The 19,742-nt window shown below is 39.6% G+C and overlaps 1 protein-coding gene and 1 long non-coding RNA gene across 2 annotated transcripts in view; one reads left to right on the top strand and one right to left on the bottom strand.

Annotated features, from left to right (window-relative positions):
* The window catches only part of TANC2 (tetratricopeptide repeat, ankyrin repeat and coiled-coil containing 2), a 365,001-nt gene that overhangs the window by 82,093 nt on the left and 263,166 nt on the right, over positions 1 to 19,742 (bottom strand). The window contains exons 10-11 of the mRNA XM_029927266.1: positions 10,478 to 10,759; positions 5,898 to 6,031 (exon numbers count right to left, since the gene is read on the bottom strand). Coding sequence (XP_029783126.1) covers positions 5,898 to 6,031; positions 10,478 to 10,759 — 416 coding nt within the window. The remainder of the gene's footprint in view (positions 1 to 5,897; positions 6,032 to 10,477; positions 10,760 to 19,742) is intronic.
* Positions 19,536 to 19,742, top strand: part of LOC115281770 — a 14,890-nt gene continuing 14,683 nt past the window's right edge. Inside the window, exon 1 of the long non-coding RNA XR_003904395.1 lies at positions 19,536 to 19,655. This is a non-coding gene — a long non-coding RNA (uncharacterized LOC115281770). The remainder of the gene's footprint in view (positions 19,656 to 19,742) is intronic.

The following is a 19,742-nucleotide window of genomic DNA, read 5'->3' as shown; positions in this document are numbered from 1 at the left end:
GACATAATATTATTAAGTAAAGGCATTAATCAGACTTTGCCAGTTTTCCACTAATGTCCTTTTGCTGTTCCAAGATTCTATCCAAGACCCTGTATTGCATTTAGTTGTTCTTTTTAGACTCCAGTAGTCTGTAAGCGCTCCTTGGTCTTTATCTTTCATGACCTTGACACTTTGGAAGAATACTGATGAGTTATTCTGGCGAATGTCAGAGTTTGTCTGATATTTTTCTCATTATCTGACTGAGATTTTTGGGTAAGAATACCACAAAAATAATGTTGTGTCCTTCTCACGGATCATATCATGGGGTCCACGATGTTGACATGTCTTGTTAGTGGCGATGCTGACCTTCATCACCTCGGTTAAGGTAAAGGTTTCTGCCAGATTTCTCTAATATAAAGTTACTCTCTTTCTCTTTATAGTTAATAAATATCTTGGGGGGAGACACTTTGAAACAATGCAAATCCTGTTTCTCAAACTTTTGCCCAATGACTTTAGTATCCATCAGTGGATCTTGTCTGCAACAATTATCACCTGGTGTTTTCCTTCTACATTTACTATTGGAATTCTACTGGAAGAAAGAGCTGTCCCTTCTTTTTCTTCTATTTACTTGAGTGATTTAATATATACAGACTTATATTATTCCATTGGTTATACCCAATACTGCCTTTGTTGCTCTCTTTGGTCTGGCTAGGGACATTAGGATCTCCTTTGGATTGGTGTCTGTGCTCCCATCTTTTTAAAAGCACTTTCTTGCTTTCTGGTACCAGAAGATGCTCTAGCTCATTTTGTATTTACCCTGCCCCAGGCCTGGCATCATCTAACCTCTTCAGAGCTTTGGTTTCTTTTACTAGAGAATGGTGTTAGAAACAAGATCTGAATTAGTAGGTGTGCATATTGCTACTCAAGTGTCAATGATTTTGGGCTCTCTAAGTGAAGAGAACTAGGAAATGCACGTACATATACTAACTCACACATGAAGATCTACCTATATTGCTGTATCTCTATATATCTATAGAAATACATACATATATATATGTATTAGTTATGTATACGTTAGACAGATATACATTGTGAGTATATACTGGTACCTTAGATTTCAATTCAGTATCACCTGGCTCACTTTAGATTTCCTTTTCCTCATCTGGTAACTTCTCTCCCCAACAATGAGAACCCTGATCTTACTATCTACAATATTAGAAATTCAATCATTTCTAATAAATACATGAAAGATTTTTAGAACTGCAAACCTATCCCTGTGAGAAGACAATTGTTAATTAGAATATAGCATCTATGCAGTTCTTTTTTGTCTTTAGCCTTACGGCATTCAGTCAAGATGTTACCTTCCTAACTTCTTTAAGTTTTTTTTCCTCTGCCTTCTTCAATGTGGTCATATTATTTCTATGAGATACAGCTAGGTGTATTTGTGAGGGTCTGCATTCCATTTTGGACTCACCACTCTCCACATATGGGTTGGTTTTAATTATTTGTTGGCTATGTGAAACATTACCATGTTTCTAAGAGCCACATCTATTCAACAAGATATATTCAGAGAAGTGTCACTCACTCTTCATCCCTGCACCCCCTTCTCATTACCCATTTCTTTCCACTTTCCTTTCCCACCTCGCTGCTTTAGGTGATCAGTGTCGTCTTTTCTTTCTGGTTTAATCTTCCTGCATTTCTTTTGCACAAATAGGCAGGTACACATGTATTTTTAATACCCCTGTCTTTCTTATATGAAAGTTGGCATCCCATAAATGCTCCTTTGTACTTTCCTCCCCACCTAAGAGCTCACCCTGAAAATACCAATGGTAAGTACGGATACACAGGAATTGGCACTAAGAACTCTATCAAATCAAGAGGTTTTTCAAGGACACTTTTAATTCACATAATTAGCTGACCTCATCAAAATCCTAATTGATTTAAAATTCTTATTGAAAAAGTTTCTGCTTACTGGCTTGTTATAGTGAGAGGCAAGACTGCTGGCTTCTGCTCTATGCTTCTGAGAACAAACCTGTATACTTGAAATATAACACACAGGACAATTACCGGATACTATCTAATTTTAATCTAAGGTGTGATTTCTTGTACAACGTTTACTATAAAGTTAAAAATATCCTATCTCTAGGTGCAAACAGGTGCATTTATATTTTGCTTAAGGAAGAAATAACCATGAAATTTAAAATATGTTACCTGAGTAAGTGTAAATAATTACTACTTTACTACTTACAATATTTAACATTTTCCAAATCTTGAACATAACCATTAATTTTAATTTAAAGGGCCATTTCTTATACAATGTTTAATATAAATTAAAAAATATCCCATCACTAGGCACAAAAATGATTTATTTATACAGTATTTTGCTTAAGACAGACACAAGTATGGAATTTAAAATGGGATCACTTCTTAAGTAAGTGTAGTCACTAATTTCCTGATAACAATATGTAACATTTTCCAAATATTGAGAATAAACATCTTGAGACTCTTTCTCTTGATGAGAGAGAGACTAAGAAGTGACAGCGTGGGGGAGACTCCATTCCCTGAGCTCTTTTCAGCACTCATCACGATCTGACATATTACACGTTTGTTTATTGGCTTTTCCCACCCCGAGAACGTGGGCTGCTAACAGCGGGGGCTGCTGTGTGTTCTGTTCACCGCCCCAACCTCAGGCTTGTGTTCGAGGCATTCTGCACATCAATTCTAAGTGAGGAAATGAGTGACTGTAAAGATGGAAGGTCTTCAGCACTCAGTGTACAGTATTTCCACGGTGACATTTATTTATATTCTTCTAAAGAAGAGGCTGGAACTAGTTTATACAAACTGTTTATGAAAAAACACGTTTTTTTTTCTTTAAAGTTGCAGTGAGTTAGCAACAAATATGAAGGAAACCTCAGACTGTCTTCAGAAGGCCCAATGATAAGTGGGGACAGTTAAAAATGTAGTTGGGGGAAATGTGTTGCATTGGGCTCTGTGTGGACTGGATTTCTATGAAGAAGTTAGAACTTTATGATATTGCAGATGACTCCCTGTTCCTCATTAATTAACCACGCCAAGAAATTTCTTTAAATATTAGAGACAGACATTTTAAACGCTTGTTCTCTTGAAAATCCTCAAAGATAAGGAGACTAAGAAAGAGAAATGGAAACTCTGCCTATAGAGATATCTATCTATAACCTCAGCTCATAATATGTAAGGATGGAAAGTGGATGTAGTGATTATAAATGACTTAACAGACAGAATTAGGTGCAACAAGTGCCTACTGGAAGTAATAACAACAGGATTAAGCCAGATCAGCTGTGAAGCCTCAGAAAAGCATAGGGATTGGAAGCACCAGGTCCTGTACAAGATGGAGGCGAGGAAGGGAACTGAAAATACAGAAACTATTTGAAGTTTATATAAGGTGCAGTCAGCTCCCCAGATAGCCACCCCCACCCTGCTCAACCTGATGACTACGTTCCCCAACACTGGCAGGAAAGAGAATTCACCAGAGAGACAAAGGGAGAACCTAGACTTTGGGACATTAGACACAGAATAGGTAAGGATCAGGAACAGGACTGAAAACAAGGGACTTAAGTAAAGTTTGCATATTCAATGGTGAAAGTCTAGCTCTTCCCTTGCCTAACTCCAGATACATACCCAAGATATATGTCCTCCAGAAAAAAACAGCACAAGGACAAAACTTTATGAACACTGACTTTTGGGTGTTTCCAATAAAGGTTGGTGGGTCATCTTACTGCTATACAGTTAAGCTCTCTATACACATAAGCTTCCGATCAGTTTTCCAGTGCCCAAGTACTAAGGAAGAGATAAAATCCTGCATCTATAGAACAAGAACAGAGTGCTATAAAAAAGAAGAGAACAACTAGAACAAAAGAAAGAGCTACTGGAAACTAAAATTAGGACAGCCAACCATTGTGAAAGAACTGAAAGTAATACTGAGAAAATCTCTTCAATGTAAATAAAAAACCAAAACAGAAAACCAAAGTAGAAAACAAGAAAGAAAGGTTAAGAAAACTAGAGTATCAGTATAAGAATTGAAATTTTTTTATAGCTAAAAGAATTGCAGAAGGAAAGAACAGAGATGGTGGTGAGAAAACTATCAATAAGTAGTACAAAAGCATTTCCCAGGATCAGTGACTATCTCCAGGGCTTACTAGGCACCAACAGAATAAATGGAAAAGAGACCCAAGTACAATGGTGATAAAAAAGAAGATCCTAAAAGTTTCTGGAGAGGAAAAAAAGGCATAAAGAACTAGGAATAACATTTAGTAACAAAGTTATTAGAAGCTCAAGACAATGGAGCAATTCCCTCACAATTCTGAGGGGAAATTATTTTTAATTTTGGAATTAAAATTGTGTCAAATAAATAGTGATATATGAGGATGGAATAAACATAGTTTTAGAAACATTAAGTTTCAAAAACTTACCTCCTGTATTCTTTCTTAGGAAGCCACTGGTGGTTGTGTCCCACCAGAACGAAAAAAAAAAAAATCAAAAGATGATGATGTGGGATCGAACACAGAAGAGAAGGAATGGGAATTTCCAGGATAACAACCAGACTCGGGAGCCTCCGCAGGTCCAGCCTGAGCTGAGATGGGCGTCTCAGGGGAAATGTAACTGCCACAGAGACTTGTACCAAAGGGCTTTTTGCAAAGTTATTAAGGATTATGGATTATAGCCATAGGTTTAAAAAAGAGTAAGCCAATTTAATTTAATTTTATTTGTCAGTAGGCTACACGCCCAATGTGGGGCTTGAACTCACGACCCCAAGCAAGAGTTGCAGGCTCTTCTGAGTGAGTCAGCCAGGTGTCTCCCCCACCCCAAGAATAAGCAAATTTTAAAATGAGGCATTACAAATCCAAGGAAAAACAAAACTGCTCAAATATTATCCTCGGTTCCACACTGAACCATATGTGCACAGTACTAATACTGAAAACACTACAATGTGGATTCTGACAAAAATCATGATATAACCATACTTAAACAGTGGAGGGAGGAAGGAAAGTGAAAGACGTAAAACTGTCAACATCCTTAAGAAGCAGCAATAGATAATGTATAAAAATGATTTAAAAAGCTACAGCAGTATATGAATATTATTTAGAAAAAGTGGAGGTAAGGGTGCCTGGGTGGCTCAGTTGGTTGAGCATCTGGCTTTGGCTCATGTCATGATCTTGCAGTTCGTGGGTTCAAGCCCTGTGTCAGGCTCTGTTCTGACAAGCTAGCTCAGAGCCTGGAACCTGTCTTCAGATTCTGTGTGTGTGTGTGTGTGTGTGTGTGTGTGTGTGTGTGTGTGTCTCTCTGACCCTCCCCTGTCATGCTCTCTCTCTCTCTCTCAAAAATAAAAAAAAGAACCAGTGGAGGTAAAGATCAGAAGGACAGCCCTAAGAGTTGACAGTGGCTGCCTTTGGGGAGTGGGTGGGGTGAGGAGGGGAAAAGAATTGCTGGTTTTTATTATAAATCTCTGAGCATTATTTGATTTTCAAAAGTCATGCATATGTTACTTTGATAAAAAGAGAAAATTAAAACTCAAAAACATATAAAAATATTATGGACAGAATAGTATGACAGGGAGAGTTTTGAACTAGGAATGAAAATAAAAAAACGATTCAGTGCTATTACTCTGATCTTTGGTAAATCATGTAATTTCTTTGAGTCTTGACTTCCTTATCTATTCATTATGGAACTCTGGTTATTTCTGAGGGCCTTTCAAACAAGAAGGCCCCGACTGCATAATAACAAAGCATTTTTCTCGGAGCAGGAAGGAAAGAGAAACTCTTCTCTATGGTCTCCTGGTACAGCTGTACACGATCTTGTCCACTCTGTGAAGGGTCCCTCTACCTTTGGCCCTCGGGTTACAACGGAGCTGGCGTGCCCGCACCCTGGGAACCCTACTGTACCTGTGAGGCTATTCTCCGCATGGCCTCCTCCTGCCGCCTGCGCATTTCTGGGGTCCCTGGGCAGCTTCCACTGGGGATGGACGAGTGGGCTGAGGGTGGCTGTGTGAGTGGCAGCTCTCTGTTGGCGTCCACATCTGGATTAAAGAGATGAGATGTTTGCATGAGATAATCATAAAACCCTGAATTGAAGGAAGACTGGTTCAGCTCCATTTGTTCTATGATCCAGCAATTCTACTCCTAGGTACGGACCCAAGAGAAATAAAAACTCACACCCACACAAAACGTGTACACAAATGTTCAAAGAAGCAAGATTCGTAACAGCGCAAAGGTAAAAACGATCCAAATGTCCACCAACTGATGAACAGTTAAAATGTGGAATATCCACACGATGGAATAGTGCTTGATGATAAAAAGACACGAGATACCAATATATGCTACAATATGGATAACCCTTGAAAATATTACACTCATTCAAAGAAGTCAGTTACAAAAGACCATACATCATAGATTCTTTTTGTATGAAAGTCCCAGAATAGGGAGATCCATAAGGACAATAAAATAAATTAGTGATTATGCAGGGGTAGAGGTAGGCAGTTAGGAGGAGAATAGAGGTTGATCACTAATGGGCATTTCTTTTAGGGGCACAAAAAATGTTCTGATATTATAATATATATATAATTATATTATATTATGGTGATTATACAACCACAACTATACAACTCTGTGAAAACACTAAAAAGCACGGAGTTGAACAATTTAAATGGGTGAACTGTGTGGTGTATGAATTATCGCCTAATAAAGCTGTTTTTAAAAAATTCTACTTGTTCATGTTACTTAGAAAATGTCTGCTCTCCTACTAGGAATTCCATGACTACAGATGATGGGGCAAATGGGTATACCAAAATAAGGAGACTATTGATGGTCAAGAGCCATTGGAAAGGAGGAGGGATAGGGGAAGGGAGTCCTCACTGAACTCCCCACCAGAGGTCTGAACTGAGACTTCTTCCATCCTCTGGGAGAGTAAATGCTCTGGTTACTGGAACCGAGTTCAGAATAACTGCTGAGTGGGTGGCAGCAGTAGAAAAAGACTGAAAACGTGTGAATTGAGGTAAAGCTCAGTGACTGTCAATGCTCCATTTCTGTTGCTCGCTTCTTCTCCCCACTGCATTCCCCTGTATCTGGTATTTGATTTTGTGGGCAGCTACTGCCCAAATGCCCTCTGGCTTCTAGCTACTGCCTTCTGGAGATGGTCTCCTTTCTGTCTGAGTATCTTACTCTCTGCTTGGAATGCAGGGAACAGGAGAAATAAGTTAAGAGGTAGGCAGCAGCCAGTGTGCAAACTGACAAATCAGACCACTGACATGAGCAGAGGAAAGAGGGTGGGGGTGACTTACTGAACAGCTGTTTGGGGGTTTGGCAGCTGTTGGCCAACGTCAAATCCCAATAACAACTACACTGTTTCTTAGTGATGGCGAAAGACAGTCTTGCATTAGAGCTTCCCTATCTACTGTACGGAGTATGAGTATATTTGTAGTTAACGTAATAATGCCTAAATTACACAACGGGTCTAGTTTTAGAAAATGTTCTTGTTCTTTGTGTGTATGTACTGGGAACTGCTTGATGACGATGGTGCCGGAGCCTGACAGGGGAGTCCGGTTTGGGAATGGGTGTAGGCGGAAAGCAGATGACAGACTAGCGCCTGCCTTGACAGCTTTTCTGTACCTTCCCAGGGAAATGACAAGGAGGGGGTGGGCTGGGGGCTGAGTGTCTCTGGGGGCAGGACAAGGCCAGGCAATGCGCTACCGCAGTCTACACCGCTCCCATCTTCCACAGCGGTAATGCGCAATGTGGAGACAGGCAGACAGAGAAGACAGATGATGCAGAGATGGCAGCTCCAAGGATTTTCTACCTTGTTTTCATTACTTCTGCAACTGTATGGTTGGTATCATTGACAGAGGGTTAGGAAAGCCAATGGGAATTCAAATAAACCTATCCAAGCTTGATGTAAATTAAACTCTGTGAAAAATTAAGCCAACTCTCTATACAGACATCATTCTTAGTCATTAATGAGAGAAATTCTGCTACTGCCAGTAAAATTCCCAGTACTGGCTTACATAATCACATATTAATGCCAAAAACCAGCTTGCACTTTATCAGTCACTTATTCTTGACCCTTCTCATGGGTTAGTGGCTCTGTTAAGATGGCAGAGTAGAATGTAGTTTGGTCACTGACAGATTGCAACAAAAATTATTTTGTACAGGGCAACTGCTGATTCTGTGAAATTATCATAAATATATAACCACATATTCTTTCTCCTTTGACACGGTTTTCCAGTTTTGAAAGTTAACTATCAGGCAAAAAGAAAAAAAGAAGGGGCCCCTGGGTGGCTCACTTGGTTGAGCTTCTGACTCTTGATTTCGGCTCAGGTCATGATCCCAGAGTTGTGGGATTGAGCTCTGCATCAGGCTCCCTGGTGAGTGTGGAGCCTTAAAGATTTTCTTTTCCCTGATGCCCCTCTACCTTACTTGTGTGCACTCTATGTCTCTCTCAAATTAAAAAAAAAAGAAAAGAAAAGAGAAAAGAAAGTTAACAATCAGGCCAAATCTATAGTCACAACAAATGGACATTTATCTCAAGAACTGGAGTGTCCTGGTATTTTTACAGTATCTCTGAAGATAAGAGGCAATGGACGTTAGAGAATGACTTAATGAACTATCTGTAAAGAACTCTGCTTTTGGGAGCACATGAACTATTTTCTATTAACTCTTGCTCTCCCAGGATTAGTTGGGAGGGACTCCTAAATACCTCTGCTTTCAGAGAAAGCAGCTCTTCTTGCCCTTGGGATTTATTCTGTCCTACCAGATTCTACCATTTTGTTATCTGCAACAGTGATATACAGAGAAAGCAGAGAGATTATTAGCTATCTGGTTTTCTTTCTGACACACTCAAAGAGTTAACCACTTGGATTACTCAGATAAGATGTAGTTTAGTGTGATATTTAAGTCCTCAAAGGAAAATACTGGAATAGGTTGGGAAGTTAATTTCAACCACTTTTCAACTTCAAGAAGATATGTTTTTAGAATCACAGAATTTTAACACAGGAACAAATCTTAAAGATCACTTAGTCCCACTTCCTCCTTTTACACATGAAAAAACAAGTCTAAAAATTTCAATTAAAATTCTCAAGGTTGCAAAGTATATACAGTCAATAGAGTGCTAAGGCTCAAAATCTGGGCTCTTCACTCCCATGATACAATGCCAATCTACCTCAGAAAAGCCTCATGGAGAAACTAAGCCTGACATTGCTTGGGGAAAAGGAATTCTTCTATTCCTTCTTACCAGACTCTGGTAAACAGGGACTATCGATTGAACCAATTCTCTCTGTAGGCACTAGTCTTTCTTCTCCATGTGAGGTATCTGTAAGTTAACCAGAGGCAATCTGCCCATTTAATGACATGGGACTGTCAATTAATTTCATCAGGAAGCCAGAAGGTCTGGAGGGTGCTCAGTGAGCTCTTGTTGAGTTTCGAGCATGTGTTACATTATATATAGTATGTATACTATATATAGTAGAGTAACTACTATAATCTCAAACCATTTCTAGTGGTCGCTGTCTGAAAAGTTACAGTGAGCTAGATTAATGACTTGGACTAACAGAGCAATCATTTCTATTTTGTTTTCTTATAACCAACAGAAATCGGGTAGACTGGTTCTATACTTATAGAGTGGATAGGAAGAACATCTATTTTCATCTCCTTTATTCAGGTGAGTTCTTCCATTAAGGAGAGGCGGGACAGCAGAGAGGATAAGGGAATGGGCTCTGAAACCAGACTGCTTAGGCTTAATTACTTGTTTCACAATTTACTGGCTATGAAACCTGGGAGGTCTACTTAAACTCTTTGAGCCTCTGTGACATGAAGATAACGGGAACTACCTCTCTGAGTTGATAAGAGGATTGAATGAATTAATATTTGTCAAGCTCTTAGAGAGTGCCTGGTACTAAGGACCATATGAGTATTTTAGAAATAAACAAACAAGATCCTGGTGGTGATCATTTAGCTGTGGCTGGTCTGTGATGAAAGGAGCATGAATACATATGAGATCTCAGCATCCTTTCAGAAGAAAGCAGGAGAAACCCTTCAAGGGCACAATGAAGTTCAAGCCCAAGCAGTGCAATACTGACATCAAGAGCAAGGAGATGAAGGCTGCAAGCAGACTCCGCTGGCATGGAACAAGAAGACATGGGCACGGGCTGAGCAAAAGCTGACAGTGATGAATGCAAGTGCCTCTTGCCGGCAATTGCTATAGTCATCATCCAAAGGACAGACTAGCCAGACTGCCAGAAGGAAAGACTCACAAATTTATTCCCAGAGAAAGGTTTTCTCAGTCACACTTAGGTGACCACTAGATATGTGGGTTAAATGTAAACAGAGTATTGCATTCTTTCTCTCCACTCTGAATTAATGGTCCTCACACGCAAGTCCGGTTTGGCAGATCAGAAAATAAAAGGATGTAAGACTTAATATCAGAAAACTCTCAGAGCAATGAAGCAGGAGTTCTTCAAAAAAGGAATACGTACGTTTGGGGGAGGCGTGTGGGCTGTCTGAGGCGATCTGTCTCATCCGTGTTCCGTGGCAGCTGAGGGCCACCAGTCTGGAGATGATGGCAGTTTTGCCGAACCCAATGTTTCCCACGATCACTACTCCTTGGTTCACGCTGGCATTTGAACTCTGAAGCTGAGCATCTATTTCATGGAAAACCCAATCCCGGCCAACAAACACCGACTCTGTAGTGATGCTGGGCACTTCAAAGAGTAGAGGCTTCAGGGAGATATCTGGAGGCCTGTAAGGTGCAAAGTGAACTGGAAGGAACAAGAGGACACGGACTTAGGCCAAACTGTCATCACTGAAAGAAATACAGAAGAAAAGCATCATGGTTTAGGAGACGATTACTTCTAGTATGATGGTATTCTGGTTTATTCAGCAAATAATACGACTCAATTTTGGTTCTACACAGGTAAGCAAGAGCAGGTGAGCTAGGGCCATGGGATACTCTCGTTGGCAGAAAACAAACACAGTTAAAATGGCTATGATTTATGGAACAGTCAAAAAGTCATCAGGGGGAGATTCAAAATTATTAAACAGTGGAGATGGCCTGGGCACCAGCAATCAGAACGGATGCCAAGGCAGTACAGAGGCAGAGTCCTCAAGGCTTCCTGCTCAGCCTGGAGACCACCTTTTAGTTGTTGGACTGGGGAGAGATGCAGGGTTGGAGTCCCTGGGGGAGTCCAGTCCGTGGTGGAGAAGCTGCTGGCTTAAAGAATGAGCTCTTTACCAATCAGTAAGGATGTATTTCAATATTTAACAACTAATATGACTATATCAGTACATACTGGTCCTGCAGAAAGCAATGCAAAGATGATGTGTCTGTTTTTTAAAAAGATATCAGTGAAAAATAGCAATTCCTTTAAGTTCATGAAGGTATTTTTTCCTTTTAACTTAGTAGATAAATTAGGATAAACAGAGTCCCTAAAAGCTCTGATAGTTTAAAATGTCTTCAACATGTTTAGCAGTCAAGGAAGCAGAAACCAAACTCTGACCTTAGGTCTTTGCTCCGCTATTGCCTGTATTCATGCCAATTCAAAACTGAAAAAAATGAGTTTTGTCCTATACACACGTCTTGGAGACAAGATCCTACCACTTTTCTCAAGATGTTTTTCTGTGCTTATGTAGCTGTAGGTTGTGCTAACAGCCAAGCATGAGCTCTCCTTTCAACAGTTAAAAATGCGTAATAGGTATAACTTGGTTTCAAAGATCAACTGTCTAATTATATTGGTGGTAAAAAGAAGTCCTGTCTGACCTCCCTTATCTGGGCTAAGTGCCTTCCTAACTGTTCAGAGACTGGCTCTAAGATGTACCATTTTATCTGTCTAGAACCAGGTGGGTGGTTGTTTTGTTTTTTTTTTAATTTTTTTAAAAATTTATTTTGGATACAGACAGAGACAGAGCATGAGAGGGGGAGGGGCAGAGTGAGAAGGAGACACAGAACTGGAAGCAGGCTCCAGGCTCTGAGCTAGCTGTCAGCACAGAGCCTGACGCGGGGCTCGAACCCACGAACGTGAGATCTGACCTGAGCTGAAGTCGGAGGCTTACCCGACTGAGCCACCCAGGCGCCCCGGGTGGTTGTTTTTTAAGTAAGCTCACCGCCCTGTCCCAATGTGGGGCTTCAACTCACGACCCCGAGATCAAGAATCACATGTTTTACTGACTGATCCAGCCAGGGCCCCAGGGCCATATATTTTATTTTTGTATTTTTAACTTTGGCGCAGTGCTCTGACACATAGTAGGCACTCAATATCTGCTTACTGAAAGAATTAATGAAAAATAAGATATTGTACTCTAATCCCATTTTACATTTTGGAGAATAAAGGCTGGGGATAAGGACAGGAGAAAGGGAAACCATAAGGGGGTAAATGAGATCTATTTACACTGCTTATGTTACTCTAGAACATATTTAAACCACTTCTACATCGTTACATGGGATCTAGAGATGGTAGCTTGCTTGGGAAAATCCGCTCACGAGCAAGCATTCATGTATACACTCTCATTTAAAAATCTTTGAAAGCTATTAGAATCATTACTTTGTGTTAAAAAAGGTAACAATTCCAAAAATAGTGCAAATAACTAAAAATACAAAGCCAAACTCTAAAACGAGAAGAAAATGCTTTCCTAGATCAGTTTTAAAATATCCCAAATTTTCACTAAAAAAAAGGGAGGGGCGGTGGAGCTTTGGCTCCATAACCGCGTACATGAGTCTCATCTCTTTACTGAAACGTACTCTTTTAAAATTCATAACTCTAAGCGAATATAACACTGTATGTTAACTAACTGGACTTAAAATAAAGACTTACAAAAATACTTAAGTATAATTATGGAATTCAGTGAAAAACTTGACTTTAACTTGCTAAATATATTCTTTTTAATTCTAATTCTTGTAGCTTACAGTCTATTTTACCTTTCTTAATACTTCAAAGAAAGTAAAATTCACCCAATTTAAAGTATATAATTCAGTGGTTTCAGTACAGCTGATCCTTGAGCCTCATGGGGACTAGGGGAAGTGATGCTCCTTGGAGTTGAAAATCCACAGGTTAACTTCTGACTCCCCCTAAAACTTTATTAACAGCCTATTTGACTGGAAGCTTACTGGTAACATAAACAGTCAATTAACCCATATTTTATATGTTATACATACTATACACTATATTCTTACAATAAAGTAAGACTGAAAAAAGAAAAGGTTAGTAAGAAAATCCTAAAGAGGAGAAAATACATGTACAGTACTGTCTAAAAAAAAGTGAGCCAGCAGAGTTCAAATCTGTGTTGCTCAAGGGTCAACTACACATTCACAAAATTGTGCAACCATCACTATCGAATCCTTAAACATTTTCCCAAATAAAACTCTATACTCATTCGCTGTGACTCCCCAGTCCCTCTTCCTTCCAGCCCCTGGCAACCAGAGGCTGGACATACACAATAAACGTTATTGTGTAATATGTGGCCTTCTATGTCTGGCGCACCTAGCATAGTATTTTTGAGGTTCTTTCATGTTGAAGCATGTATCGGGACCTTATCCTTTTTATCGTTGAGTAATATTCCATTATATGGCTATGTCACATTCTGCTTATCAACTTATCTAACAAGCAATTTGATCGGTTTCTACTTTTTGGCTATTATGAATTATGCTGGTATAAGCATTCATGTACAAGTTTTCATGTACATATGTTTTCAGTTCTCTTGGGCACATATCTAGGAGTGGTACTGCTGAGTCATTTGGAAACTCTATGTTTAACTTTTTGAGAAACTGCCAAACTGTTCTATTTTGCTTTTGCTATTTTTTACAGAAGTAATATATATTCACTATAGAAAATTTAGGAATAGCAGATAAACAAGATAATAATTGTACTCCCAGTAGCCAGAGAGAAATACTATCACATAACTGGGTTTTTCTCTGTACCATAAATAGTCATTTGAAAAACCTGAAATGCGATCATACTATAGATCCTGTTTCACAATCTGCTTTTTTCCCTTAGCAATTCCGAAGTTCTGAGAAAGTTGATTCTGTCAGACTTGCCAGCTTCAGGGTTGCTTCTGTGGTGGGACTGACTCCTGGAGCTCCTTACTCCACTGCTTTCAGGTCACTTGATCGTAGGTGGCTGCGACCCACTTGGAGCTTCCCGGGTACCTAAGCGTGCTCAGTGGGCACCCAGACAGTTACTCTGAGCTTGGGGTGAGGAGGGATAGGACTTCCCAGGAAGAAGGAAAAGAGATCAGTTGGCTTGAGGTGAGTCTAGTGAGGCCCAGTGAGACCTAAAGTCACACAGCTGGTTTCAGAACTAGAAATAAAACCTAATTCTGGCTCAAAAATCCAGGGTTTTTTCTATTATGTTGCAACTGCTCTATAGGATGTCACTTTTAAATCTGAAAGTGACATGAATGACCCCACTGATGACCAGGACTGTTCAGGCTTAGCTGATGGGCTAAGTTATCTTCTTTCTCCTTCATCTCTCCTGTGCTTCCCTTTTTAGGAAGTGCATGCTTGGCCGGAAATGACCTTTCCAGAGAGAGAGGAGCTGCACAAACTCTTATTTGATTTCTGAACTAACAGACTTATCTCTTCAGGTCCAAGATTACTTTATATTTTGTATCAAAGGAGGCTTTCATGAATATGACCAATGCTAATTTATAATATGCAGTAAGTATAGACTCAATAGAAATGCTTAACTTTTTGAGAAAAATTCTCTTAAGATAACTTGTTCTCATGTTGACGTAATCTCTCATCATATTTTATTCTACTGAGAAAGCTTTGACATTTTAAAAAGTTATTTAAAAATTTTTCTAAAAATGTAATCAATTCACAAAAGCCTCAAGGGAAGAACAGACAAAATTAGCCCAGTACCATATGGTAAAACAACTGTAGACGCCAAGAACAGCCTAGAAACAATTTCTGTACCTCAGAACCTAAGGCTTTTGTCAGCTCAATATGATAAAAGAAAGCCCTACTTCCGAGATACTGACAGTAAATTTAGGGCACACAAACAAGAAAGCACTGTGGCCTGCATTGTGGGACATGGAGGTAAGGGATGTTCTCTGTGGAGTTCATATTTCTAAAGAAATGTTTGTTTGGGATCTCAGCTGGCTTCCAAGAGATTTCTAAGACAGAAACACTGAAATAATACATGAGAAATTACCACTGCAACTACAGCTGACCTAAGGCGGAAAAGTGAGCTAATCCATACCATTTAGTAACACGCGTGGCTTTCTTATCCCTGGCACTCAAGAGTCGGCAGTCCCCCGGGCAGCAAGACCATCCCACCCCTCTCAAAGCATTCTGCGCAAGTATACCGATATCTGTAATTCACTTTAAAATTCATTTAAAAAAAAAGATGGATGAGTAAAGAGATGGGCAGTTGGATAGATAGATGGTAAGATAGCAAAATGTTAATGATATAATCAAGGTGGTGCGTATATGAGTGTTCACCGTGAGGTTCTTTCTTTTTCTTGGTGTATCTGAAAATTTTCCTAATAAAACATTAAAGGAAAAAACTTGGAAAGGAATCACATTTCAATAAGGCACACAAATCAGACAAGCTTTAGAAAGTAGTTTTAGAAAGGACTTAATAGCCACTCCAGCCCCGGACGGGTGTGGGCGCCTCTGCGGTGCGCGCATCTCTTCAGTGCACGTCAGGCTTCGGCCGACGAATGAGTTCTCTCTAGGAAGCAGTCTCGGTGAGACCATCAGTGAGTATAACTACACATCTAGGCTTACAGAGCAAACGGACCTTTCTTTCACTGAGGCAAAGCGTAAACATTAGAAACAACACAAAAGTGCACTGATCAGCTTTGCCCAAATGCAAGTACAAACAGCTGCAGTAAGGGGAAAAGGAGAAAGGGAAGTGGAGGCAAATGAGCTCTAACTGGACTTAGACTAAAGCATATTTACTCATGGAAAACAATCATGAATCATCTTAAAAGAAGTCAGTTACAGGCCTGGCAGAAGAAAGGGTGCGTGTAATACAGCCAAGGCCTGGTGCAAACAGCAGCAGGGCTGTCTTTCCTCGCATTCTTCCACAATGACGGTAAAGTCTAGCCTGGAAGTCCCTCTGTTCCTCAGAACAAAAGATAACTTCAGGCTCATTCTTGGGATTCATGACATGTGTGCCCTTCTGGACACAAAGCAGAGAAACACATGTGCTTCAGACAAAACCTGATATCACCTCAGCATCAAACATAAGCCAAAAAACATGCTTTTTTTTTTTTTTTTTTTTTAAAGCAATGCTTAAACCAAGGCAGGGGCTGGTTTGTCTACTGAATTTCTAGAAAATTTGCTCTCCCATTTACAGAAGTCAAATCTCTTTAGCGTCTGGGGTTTATTCTTGTTGTTCTGGACAAGACTCTAGTAGGCAGCTATTCCGACACCAGGAAATGAGTTTCTAAAGAATGTAAAGTAATTTGAAGCAGGTCCTAAAAGACAATCTAAAGATAACAGCCTGAGAAACGTTCTCTCTAGGTAACTGCTGTTTAAAAAAAAAAAGAAAGAAAGAAAGAAAGAAAGAAAGAAAGAAAGAAAGAAAGAAAGAAAAGGTTAAATGAAACAGAATCACTCTTCAGGTCAACAAGGAAACACAGCAGAGTAGGTAAAACCGTAGACTCAGAGCGAGGATCCCTCCGTTTGTATCCTGTCTCTGTTGCTTACTGGCTGTGTGACCTTAGGATAATTACTTGTTTTCCTGAGATCTGTTTTCCTCATTTTAAAAGTAGGGATAACAGTGACAGCGTGGGGATTAAATGAGTTAATAATACATGTGACATGCCTGGGACAGTCTCTGGTGGTTAACTGTGTCTGCTGCTACCACCGTCGATACCACCAAGCCTACAAGGCATCCGGAGTAACCATAACCACTCCCCCCTTCCCTGACACACTTATTTGAAACAAAACTCAGCAAAAAGGGTACTGAGAACATATTGACTCTCTTTAAGTCCTCTTCCCTCTTCCCTTTACCACCCAACGTTGTGAAAGATCCCTGCTTGCTCTCTTCACTTCCACAGCCATCGTGCATTCCAGCCCGGCTTCCTCTCGTATTACTCAGCAGTGTAGCTGCTGAAATTGATTTGGTTACAGTCACTCAAGGATGATTGTATGAAGTATAATTGTTGAGTATGTGATTTCTTTTCCCAGTCTTTATGCTTCCTAACCACTCCTCAGTATTTAACACTTTTAACAAATCCCCACTTTTTGAAATACATTCCCTTTGTAGGCTTAACATGACATTTTCTTCTAGTTCTTTCTTTTTTGAGTTTTTATTTATTTATTCACTTAAGTAATCTCTACATCCAATGTGGGGCTTGAACTCACGACCCTGAGATCAAGAGTTACAAGTTCTTACGACTGAACTGGCCAGGCACCCCTTTTCTAGTTCTTTTTTTAGTCCTTTCCTCCTGATGTATCTTTAATGATTCCTCCTCTTCTGCCCATCCCTAAGATAATGCCAATTCTAGGTTCTACATTTTACTGTTTTGTCATCATGATCTCCCTGGGTAGTCTCAAAGGACTAGATTAATAGCTTTCACAACTATCTAACTGGTGATGGTTTGTATGTCTATTCCAGACCTCATTCCCACACTCCTACACAGCATGTCCAACTATTTACAAAAGTTATCCTATTTGGATTTCCAATAGAAACCTCAAGCTTCAAATATTTAAAACTAAAGTTATTGTCTCACTCACCTTAATCTATTCTTTCTATTCAATTTATTATCTCAGTTAATGAAGTATCGCCCATTTGCCTGGTCTTTCCAGATGGGAATTTAGTACTCATCAGGATTTCTTCTTCCTTAATCCTTACATACAATTTGTCACAAGTCCTCTCAATAATTCTTGAGGACTATTTCTCATATATAATTCCTTTTTTATTTCCTATTCCACTTCTACTAAACTGGCCTTGGAGGAGGTGCTGATCACTCTAAGTCTCAATTTTGTCATCTGTAAAATGAGGATAAGAAGAGTATGTACCCCATTAGGTTAAATGAGAACACGTAAAGTTCTTAGCGTAGAATCTTAATTCTCGATGAATGGAAGTCATATAGTTTAGGTTCTCAACATCTCTTGCTTTTACTATATAATTAAAAAGGCTTTTATTCTTTTTTTTTACTTTTTAAATGTTTTTTAAAAAAATTATTTTTGAGAGAGAGACAGACAGACAGACAGACAGCGTGAGCAGGGTCAGAGAGAGAGGGAGACACAAAATCTGAAGCAGGCTCTAAGCTCTGAACTAGCTGTCAGCACAGAGCCTGACGCTTAACCGACTGAGCCACCCAGGTGCCCTGCTTTTATTCCTTCTGTTTAGAGAGACCAAATCTCTCTCTCCAACATGATCATGTAAACCTCTACCCTCCACCCCTAGAAGTCATCATCTCACCGTATGATAATCACGTAAGCTGTTAAGTCCTTATTAACTAGTACAGTTCTTGTCATATAGTAGGTATATTCAATAACATTTAACAAATGAATTCATTAATCATAACAGTTAATATGGATTTTCGATACTTAACAGCAGGGAAATATGTATACACTTTGCTTTGGTAGAACAAGAGGGCTTGAGGAAGGCAGTTATAGGATGCAAATCCAGGATTTGACAATCACTGCTCTGCACTATAATACTAAAAAGAAATGGATCATTTGTTTGACACCTTTTAGGGATACATTCCTGTTTAAAGGCAACTATCATAAACAAGTGGACCATTAAACAGCAGGACAAGGAAGAAAAATGTTATTTTCCAAGCTCTGTGCATATCACAGGTAAGGCCTGGATGTTGACCAATGCACCATCAAGAATACTATTTCTACAGGAAGCTGAGGGAAAGGATGAAATGGTGTTTGAGCGCTAATGTCCAGAAAGGATAGGATAGATCTTTCTAAAGACTATTCTTGTTTTCTTTTAGAAAAGTTACTGAGAAGGCTGGAGCCACACAAACCAGTGCAGAAACTGAGGTCTTGCTAATGCTATATGTGAGGTTTATTCTTGTGCTACAAATGCCCATATTTAATTCTGCATCATTACAAGTATACTATATGGTTTAGTTCACAAAGAATCCAATTCTGACACCAAGCCAGTCATTTTCTTTTTTAAATATATATGTATCTTTTAATATTTATTTATTTTTGAGGGAGGGAGGGAGGGGGGAGAGAGAGAGAGAGAGAGGCAAAGAGAGAGAGGGAGACACAGAACACGAAGCAGGCTCCAGGTTCTGGACGATCTGCACAGAGCCTGATGTGGACTTGAACTTATGAACCATGAGATCCTGACCTAAGCTGAAGTCAGTAGCTTAACTGACTGAGCTACCCAGGTGTCCCTCAAGCCAGTCATTTTCTAATAAGAGATGAGTTTATGGTCCACTTCACTTATAATTTTCTTTTTAAAATGATGACATGAATTTCTATTTCTGCCCAAGATGGAGTGAAAAGGACTATATTTACCCTCATACCCAAAAAATTCCCAAACAAGCTTCTAGACAAAGTATATAAAACAATGGTTTTTAAGATGCCTATGTTCACTTATTGCCTTAAAAGAATTTCCAGACCACGCTGCAGGGAGGGAAAGCCCAGTCAGGTTCCGGCAGACTCCCTGAGCTGAGGAGACGGAACTGAGAATCCAGGAAGACTAAGGCAGCAACCCCGTCAGAGGAAAGAGTTCTGAGAAGGTAAGAATGAAACAGTAACAGTTCTGAAGACGGGTGGAAAGTAGAGGACTGAGCAGCACAGGTACGCGATAAAACTGCTGAAGGCCA

This window comes from Suricata suricatta, chromosome 17 (genome assembly GCF_006229205.1).
Source record: "Suricata suricatta isolate VVHF042 chromosome 17, meerkat_22Aug2017_6uvM2_HiC, whole genome shotgun sequence".
Lineage (NCBI taxonomy): Eukaryota > Metazoa > Chordata > Mammalia > Carnivora > Herpestidae > Suricata > Suricata suricatta.
Note: the sequence above shows the minus strand (reverse complement) of the source record. Positions and strands in the feature narration are given on the sequence as shown.